The sequence below is a fragment of the Periplaneta americana genome, chromosome 6, assembly GCF_040183065.1.
Source record: "Periplaneta americana isolate PAMFEO1 chromosome 6, P.americana_PAMFEO1_priV1, whole genome shotgun sequence".
In the NCBI taxonomy this organism is placed as follows: Eukaryota; Metazoa; Arthropoda; class Insecta; order Blattodea; family Blattidae; genus Periplaneta; species Periplaneta americana.
The window spans coordinates 67666747-67676568 of NC_091122.1; the positions used below are offsets into that span (position 1 = coordinate 67666747).

A 9822-nucleotide genomic window follows, 5' to 3' on the forward strand; every position below is an offset into this window, starting at 1 on the left:
AATGAAAAATTGTGATAATACCATATTAATCTCTGGTTGATGATTAACTAATATTTTTGTCCGTAAGTACATATAAAAACAATTATAACATCTTTACAGAAAAAAAAAAACTTAAAAATATCATCTCTCTCTACTGGAATCTTCAAAAAACGCCAAATAAACAGCTAGCCGCTGACGGTAAAATTCTGTAGCTGACCATAGTCCTGAAAACACCAGATTTAGCTACAAAACCGCTGACTTGGCAACACTGTTCACAACATCGGCCATAAAAGATTGCGACTTAGAGCATACGAAATCTAACTTGTCCAAAAGCTGCAGCGAAATGATAAACCCAGACGGACCGAGTTCGGTAATGCATTGTTATCCCGCATTGATGACGACAATGGATTCCTCAACCACGTCGCATTCTCAGACGAAGCAACCTTTCACACGTGTGGTAAAGTGCACCGCCATAACTGTAGAATATGGGGAGAAGAAAACCCACATGTAATGGAATATGAACGTGATAGTCCCAAAGTTAACGTGTGGTGTGCTTTGACTTGTGGTACTGTGATCGGACATTTCTTCTTTGCTGAAAGCACAGTGAGAGGGACAACATACCTAGATATATTGAAGAACCATGCAGTCCCGCAAAACCGGATGAGTTCTTCCAGCAAGATGGAGCTCCTCCACATTACACCAATCAATTTCGAGACTACCTCAACACAATTTCCAAATAAGTGGATCGGAAGATCAAGTCCTATTGAATGGCCTCCAAGGTCACCAGATTTGACCACCTTAGATTTCTTTCTTTGGGGATATGTAAAAAGCATTGGCTGACCTCCGAAGGCGAATAATAGACTCTTGTGCTTCCGTTACACCTGTAATGCTGCGGAACACATGGAGGGAGATAGAATACAGTCTTGATATTGTTCGGGCCACCAGAGGCATACATGTGGAGATCTATTGAAACTTGGTGAGTTTTTCTAACATAAAATCTAAGTCCGGTTATTCTGTTACTATTAGTTTAGGAGATATTCAGGTTTATTTGTGGTAGTGATTCTACAGGACACACTGTATTACGTTATAATACTGCGGCCCTTGTTCAAAAATTGTCTACTAGTAAGTTCCTGACCAGCAAGTAACTCTGATTCATATCTTTCGGTTGATTGATTGCTTTCTGGAATAATCTTCTCCATTCAATGGAAAAGAATTGGCAGAATTGCAAGTCTGTCAAATTTTAATGATAGACCTACGGTAGTTGGCAAGTTTTGCTTCTCGTACTGCAGAAATGAACATTTGCCTCTCAAATATAGTAATAGTTTATTCGTGGTGATATTGCTACCAGGGGTATATACTGAATAAATTCGCAGAATAACCATTTCCCAAATGTTTCTACTGTTCCCCAACCAAGAGATTAACAGTGAAAGGAATGTGTTTACTATTGCGTTATCTATTGGAGCAAAGTATATAGATAATATTACCGTTATAGCGTCAGTTTAAAAAACATGCGCTCACCTGCATGTGTTATTTCCTGTATGTAGGAATTAAAATACCAGGAAATTAATCGTGATCTAATTTTGTAAGTAGGGTAGTATAAATAGGTGTATCAGTGTTATCGTTTGTGCTTTGAGAGTTAGCCAATGGAAATGCGTATGCCCACGTGTGTGACCTTATGATATCAACATTCATTCACAGCATTACCACAGTCTAGTATATACAGTCACGAAGGTCAATACGTAGTAAATATGCAAACATTAGATAGTTGCTCACCACTAGGATCACTAATATCGCCTCATTATAGGGAATGCAAAATAGTACCGTCACAGTCTATTGTTTCTAGCACCCTCAAAACTCAAGCTTCGTGACTGTATATAGTAGACTGTGATATTACCCCGCTGCGTCTCATTCCTCCGAGACTTTCTCCTGGTTGGAGTACAATAGAAGCTGTTATTTTAACCTCTACCTCTCTCCGTGATTCAGATGTATATAATAATTGTTCTTTCTCGACACATATCGTCAAATGAGATGTACTGCCTGATAACAGATATAGATATCAGCCAGAAACTCAATCAGAGATTATTTATTAATGGGCAAAATCCACCAGAGTCGTCTGGAACTCCGGTAAAACAAAGTACACGCAAGTAGAAAAGAATTTCAACTCGCATTAAAAGAACATAATATGCTCCACCTCTAACATTTCGCAGCAATGATTTCCTCAGGGAGCTATGACCTCTAACTGGACCACTTGAACGTAAAACGAACAATGCATGTTTTATGACCAGAGCGTGAGAGCTTTCATTATTGACGTGATAGTCCAACTTCGTTATTTCGGCATATCGACCCGGACCACCAACTTCGATAGTTATCGGTGACGCATTCGTTGTTCCTCTGTCAGTGCTGTTCCCGTGATTGTGTTCCTTACATTATGTACACAAATGTCTGTTTTCCTGTACTACAACAGGCGCTTTAATATATTGTCTGTAACTTGTTCTGCAATGAGACATCCTATTGTAAGGCGTCTTGTTCCATTGTGTTATTTCTTACTCGTGCACGAAACACCTCCTCTCATAGAATCGACGGTATACTGCGATAGTGAACTCCAAGGGAGTAGTTGGTACTTCGCGAAATAACAAAGACAAATCCCTGAACGCCGAACTACAAAATGGGATTCTGCTACTGCATGGCTCAACGCGTGTTTTCTTTCGTCTTCTTTTTGTTAAAAGCTACTGTATATCTGGTTTTCTTGTTTGTTTTTTTTTTTTTCCTCAGAAATGGACAACCACACGCGTGCATTCGTAAGGTGTGTAATGGCCTGCTCCTATTTAGGTGAATCGAACCGAATCGAATCAAATCGAAAAGTTTGCAATAACTTTCAATAGTACACAAATTAAGCCGCCAAGATGTGGTTCATTTGTTTTTTTCACGAAGACTTCACGAGAACTTACGATCATACCCGAAACAAGAAATTCTATTCCGGCAGTGGAATAAATATTCTAGCTCATGAATTCTGCTCTTTTCGATTCGCTTCGCTTCGATTCAATTCGACGCGTCGCTTTCTGCCATCTTCCATTTAAATACATTGTGAAGAGAAATTCTGTTCAATTCGATTCCGCCAAGTGGGAGCGGGCCTTAACGAAATACTTCCGGCTTACTCCGCAAATATCTCTAGGTATACTCATTCCATATCTCATAAATTACTTTTCTATGGATCTAAAGTATTTATAATCACAGAATGAGTTCACAAAATGTCATTATGTATTAATTTTCATATCATTTTTAGAAACGTCATTCTATGTTTTGAGTTTTCAATAAAATTATTTTTATTTCTGTTTTTTATTCTTAAAACATTGGCGGGATCAGTGATTGGGAAGAAACTGCCTACTGAAGGATGCACTAGAAGGTTAGTGATGGGAGGAAAGTTCGAGTAGGAGAAGATATTAGATGATAGCAGTGGCGGCTCCTGCGTATTTCTTAAGAGGAGGAAAGAAGGTAACAGGACGAAATGACACCTTCTTGAATGAAACATGCTACAAATTAGCCAACATGCATACATGCAAGACCAGGTAGTGTTGGGGTTGGCTTTCCCTTCTGTATAGCAATAATCTGTTTTTGTAAACTGAGTTTCCTAAATTTTCCAAAATATATCATGTTTTCACTTCCATTCATTTTTGAATAATTGCACAAATTAACAATTACAAGGAAATTCACCTCGCAGCATCACACGTGTTGGAAGGGACTATAGCAACTAACATGTGTCCACCCCTGTGGAGTAACGGTCAGCGCGTCTGGCTGCGAAACCAGGTGGCCCGGGTTCGAATCCCGGTCGGGGCAAGTTACCTGGTTGAGGTTTTCCCCCGGGTTTTCCCTCAACCCAATACGAGCAAATGCTGGGTAACTTTCGGTGCTGGACCCCGGACTCATTTCACCGGCATTATCACCTTCATATCATTCAGACGCTAAATAACCTAGATGTTGATATAGCGTCGTAAAATAACCCAATTAAAAAAAACTAACACGTAATCGGAACCGCGGAAATGAGAATGGGAAATAATCTGAGGAAAGCGAGAACACTGCACCCACCCACGTGGTCTGTGTTGCCACATGTACATTTTACAAGTTCAGTATCACATGCTTTTGAAGAATATCAGTTCTTGTAAAGTCATACTACCATTATTGTTCAAAGTTGCCGGTGGCCAATTTAATTTTTTGTGTTAAAAATAATGTAGTTTGGAGTACCTACTTTCAATTTCAAATATATTTGTACAAAACTGACAACTTGGCTGTTGCCCTGTCTAGTACACAATGAATGGAAGTGAATTTCAGGAGACAAAAAGATCTGCGATACTAACGTAGAACTACTTCCTCTTTGTTTTATATAAATCCGACTTTAACTTTCAAATAAGTCCACACCTGTGGAGTAACGGTTAGCGCGTCTAGCCTCGAAACCAGGTGGCCCGGGTTCGATTCCTGGTCGGGGCAAGTTAGCTGGTTGAGGTTTTTTCCGGGGTTTTCCCTCAACCCAATATGAGCAAATGCTGGGTAACTTTCGGTGCTGGACCCCGGACTCATTTCACCGGCATTATCACCTTCATCTCATTCAGACGCTAAACCTAGGATGTTGATACAGCGTCGTAAAATAACCAATGAAAAAAAAAACTTTCAAATATACTTGAAAGTTTCAAACCATGAATAGTAGCCTATATAAAGTGCAATGAATAATATTTTTTTTTATTTATAATTGAAAGAAAAGTTTATATGGTGTCTTTCATAGCGTTGCGTTAAAACTGTTTTTATTGTGCCTCCTCCTTGATGTGTTATAGTCTGGTTGAATGCAAGATCGTTGGATGGCAGCAGTAGCGAGCTTGCTGCACGACCAGTCTGTTTCTATTTCCCGCCCATGCGCTGATTCAGAGGAGGATCTCCTCCCTCTCCGTTCATTTACTCGCTTTAAAACTCTGCTTCTTTCTCTGGCCGCCAGTGCGCTGTTGTCTATGTGTGCTAACTGCAGTAAAGGAGGAATAGATTGGTTTTCCTCCACACAAACAATCTCGCATCTTTCTCACAGTTTTCTAGCAGCACATGAGCGCGCAAAACTCGATCAACCGAGGTTTTGTTATAGCTGTGAACTTAAAAATTATCGAATCTTCCTTGAATTTCAAGGCATATATTTTATTTGGTATTTACTTTCAAAAAAAGAAAAATGTGAGGACATTCCTCCCTTCCCTCCCCCGAGGAACCGCCACTGGATGATAGATAATATAATTTGAACTGGTAATGGAAATTACGGGAAAACGGCTGAACGGATTTTAATAAATGACTCCTCATTTTGAAGCATGGAACTCAAAGTTTTTCGGAAAAAATAGTAGTTTTCAGTGAAATGTCAATTTTTCAACATAATTTTCCTATTTTCCAAAATCCATCTGTCGTCAATTTTGAGAACTAGCTAATTACATTCACGGCCGACTTGATGTTCCCTTCGCTTTAACACAGGGATCAAAATGAATTGTCAAGGCCAGTAAAGGAGAAGCGAAGCAAGCATCAAGTCGGCCGTGTTGCATTTCAGAATAAAACAAAACACAAACTACAGTAAACAATATTACACGAAGGCCATGATCTGCAAGAATGCTGACATATTTAGGGCTCAAATTAAATTGGTTATTAAAAACTTAACTTACTAAAAATAATTTACAGGTTCGATTCTGTGGTGTGTAATTTTCTGGGTACAGCTGTGCATTGGATATTAAAAACTACAAAACTTGAGGTGGTTTGATGACATTATTACCATTAGAAATGAAATATTATTGTATTTAATGCCATGATATGACTATTTTTCATTAATTATACATATTAATGCTATATTGATGATATGAAAGTGAAACGTTTTGGGGTTATAGAAGTAGATGTAGGGAATAACTTAAATTAGATTTTGATTTCTATATTTTACTGAGTGGCGGCTATATAGTATATATAGTATATGTTACTCAAAGCTATAACATTTACGTAAGATAATAATATTATTAAAAATCAAATATTTTTATAGTTATTAATCAATTGGGGTTGGGTATTTTTCATATATTTAATGGCGGTGTGGTGTAGATATTTATATGCGTGGTTCTCTTCAGTATTGGCTCGAGGGAGAGTATCTTTCATTATTATGGAAACAAATAGCTTTCAGAAAGTCTGGTATTCTTCATTGAAAATAAATCTGAGAAATGTTTATTTGAACGTCTAATGAACTTAGTTTGCAGCATTTGCTGCACAAGCCACTAATTAAGACATAAATCGAATGCTGAGACTAAGAGGACGGATAATAGAAAAGATAGGAAATGATGAGTTTATAGTGACACATTCGATAAATATCGAATAATGACTTTAGCGAGACAAGCAAGCCAAGGAAAAAAAAATGAATGTGCTAAATAATAAAAAAGAAATATACCGGTAAATAAAAACCACAACGGAAAAATATACGGAGTGTAAGGGGTATAAGTGCCATTATTTTAACTGATAATTGTTCACGTCATAAGGAAGAAAAAATGTCCTCACATTTTTTTTATAATTGCAATATTTAACTATTTATTAAAGTTTACAATATTAGACGTTTGACAACTTTGCTGGATGGGGAGGAAGGGGGCTTACAAGTACACAGTAGAACTCAAGCGGGTACAGACATACCGGTGTAAACGAGCAGCAAATACAAGTTTCAATTTCATTAATAGAACATTATGATAAATTTATATTTTATTTATATTGCTCCATTTTTTATTTACGTCTAAAAAATAAACAATAATTATATATTGCACAAAATCACACGAACTTTTTTTCTAATGCAACATTTTAATCTCTTCAACTTCCATGAAGTAGTACCATTTTTAAAACAAAATTTTGGTTGTGTGATTTTCGAAACGTGGTAGAGATTCCTAATTTCTATAATCGTTGAGAAGTTGCTACAAAAGTTCGCCGATTACGTAACCTTCTTTGCGGAAAATGTTGACGATACTTTCTTCTTGTCTCGCTTGAATTACGACGACTTTCTCCATATCATGATACTCCTAAACGTGAATGACATTGTAAGTTGATTATCGAATACCCTGTACTGAACTGTCATCCGCTCGGCAGCAGACCTATGGACAGGGAGCTTGAACTCTGCTGACATGTAATTTACGTACTTCTGTTAGACCTTAACAGATCACAGTGTTGGGCCATAGTGACCCCCTCCCGTAAATTCAATTCAATTCAATTCAATTCAATACTTAAGTCTGTGCAGAGTATTGCCTGCTGAACTCGTTACCACGTCTCTCACGCCAGAATATTAACAAATTTAAGCATGGATTATTATTTAATTTCACAAAAATGTAACAGAACACACAAATATTTATTTAAACTAATATCAACTCTTTTCTATATATACCTACTGATATAATTGTTTTCGTATTTTTACTAACGATATAAACAGTATAACGCAAATAAAATAAGAAAATAAATATATTTTTTTCCTGGAAAACTATCAAGTTTTGATCCTATGTTGTATGGACATTTTTTGATCCTATAGACTGTCCCCGACGACAGTGAAACGGACGGCACTTATGCCCCTTACATCCTGTATAGACAAAAATATTCCAATGACCAGGGCAGTGTAGTGGCGATGACAAATTATATATTACATGTAGAAGCTGTGTGAGAGGAAAGGGCTTATCTTAGGGCATCCCATAAATACTGTAATTCCTACATAATAGAGCAGCGATTCTTTCATGCATTTGCAATATTAGAAGTGTCGAAGTAGTCATATTTTGTAAATACAGCGGCTGTTTCTGATTTGTAGTAAACAATAAAGCCCTAAAGGTACGAACCAGGGCTTAAGCCACAGTCGCATTTTGCTACTCGACTTCGAAAAATGCAACGAACTTTGAATGTAAATGTGTAAAAAATGCAACAGCCACTTTGGACTTCAGAAATGAAGATGGTAGTGGAAAAATGAAATCATAAATGTGTTTGAACAGATCTGAATTTAAATGGAATGCTAATGGTATGGGCAATGTTCAAAAAGGTATTGAGCAATAGATGTTCAGGAATTGATTTTAAAGAGTTGGTATAATTCATGTAAGTTAAGTGAACAATTTCTCCTAATTGATTTATACAATTCCGTCGCATACTGTAAATTGTGAGCGAGGATTTTGTTGCATGAATCTTGTGAAAACTGGAACTACAAACCCCCTTTCAGTAAAAAGTGTTAGCACTCTGCTAACAATAAATCTTGAAGGGCCTACTAGTAAAGTTCAGAGTGCCCATAAAATAACGTAATTTAATGTGATGTAAATTCAGTAGTAATTGATTCTAAACATACCTACGGCTAATGATTTACTTGCATAAGTATATCTAGGGTGTGATAAGATGGATTGTAAGTAAGTAATTAAACTCCAAGAAACAAATTACGTAACCTTTTGTTTCTGCATATTTTATTAATTTTATCTTTCTCCACAATTATTTATAATATTGCACAAGCATTTCACAATTTGCACAAATATAATTTTTCATTTGTGCATTTTTGCGACAATTATTCTTTTTCTAGCTTAAACCCTGGTACGAACAAAGGTGCTTACTAAAAAATCCGTGTTTAGAGTATTGAAAGAAACTTATGGACCAGAAGTCCTACCACAATGAACTATTGCAAGATGTGTGGAAGCTAGGCATTCACTTTCAATCAAGAAGTGACAACCAAAAAGCTTTAAATCAACCAGTGAGAGAGACGTAATGCCAAAGTAACCTAAATAATTTAAGGGTTCAGAACCATAGTGGGCTAAGCGCCATTTATTAGAACCGTAGAAAACAAGGGTTAAAATGAAGTTATTACCATAATTCAATGGAAAAATATAGCAAGTAATATAAAGTATACACATTAAAACTAAATGATATGTCAATCTTCACTAAACTATGGTATTCGCTTAACTTTATCCCTTGCTTTCTCGGTTTTTAATAAATGGCGCTTGGCCCACTATGGCTCTGAACCCTTCAAATGTAGTGTGAAACAGTAACTATGTTGCCATTACTTTTCGAATGCCCTAGTAATTGGTGGATATTCAAATTGAAGGCTTGCATTCTTAATTTAGGTGTAGAACTTCATAATATCCGAAAGTGTCTGACATGCTATGGTAGTAAGTTTCAGAAACGGGCTTCTGGAACGGTGAAATATTAAAAGCAGAAAGATGTCCTATGTTTAGGAATGGAAAGTGTGGGATGTTCATGTGAACGATTATTGTCTAAAGCATGATTTTATATTGAGAATTTAAATAGCTAGGGTTATATTTGTGGAGAATATTTGACAGTACATTATTCTACTGAAGAAAACTTCTTAGTTCATAGATGCAAAAACCCAGAAGAGGATACAACTCACTGTAACACTTAAGGAGAGATATTCATTCCTGAGTTTATTTCTACTGTAGTTCTACCACAGTCTAGTATATACAGTCACGAAGCTCAATACGTAGGAAATATGCATCCACAGATAGTTGCTAACCACTAGGATCGCTACTATCGCTTATTACAGACAATGCGAAATTGTACCGGCACAGTCTATTGTATCTAGTACCCTCATCAACTCAAGCTTCGTGACTGTGTATACTAGACTGGTTCTAGTTCATGAAATTGCTTGTTGAACACCTGTCAGGTTGCGCAACTTCGGCTTAGCCCATAACATATAATAAATACTGCAACTATGCTGGTGTCAATTTTACCCTTAATATGTAATTTATTATTATTATTATTATTATTATTATTATTATTATTATTATTATTATTATTATTATTATTATTAAGACTATCATCATCGTTATTCTTTTTCTTGTA

At 36.5% G+C, this 9822-nt stretch overlaps 1 protein-coding gene across 1 annotated transcript in view; it reads right to left on the minus strand.

Annotated features, from left to right (window-relative positions):
* TrissinR (Trissin receptor) overlaps nt 1–9475 on the minus strand; it is a 48828-nt gene extending 39353 nt beyond the window's left edge. The window contains exon 1 of the mRNA XM_069829836.1: nt 9429–9475. Within this exon, the coding sequence (XP_069685937.1) occupies nt 9429–9475 (47 nt within the window). The remainder of the gene's footprint in view (nt 1–9428) is intronic.
* Nucleotides 9476–9822: the final 347 nt, after the last annotated feature.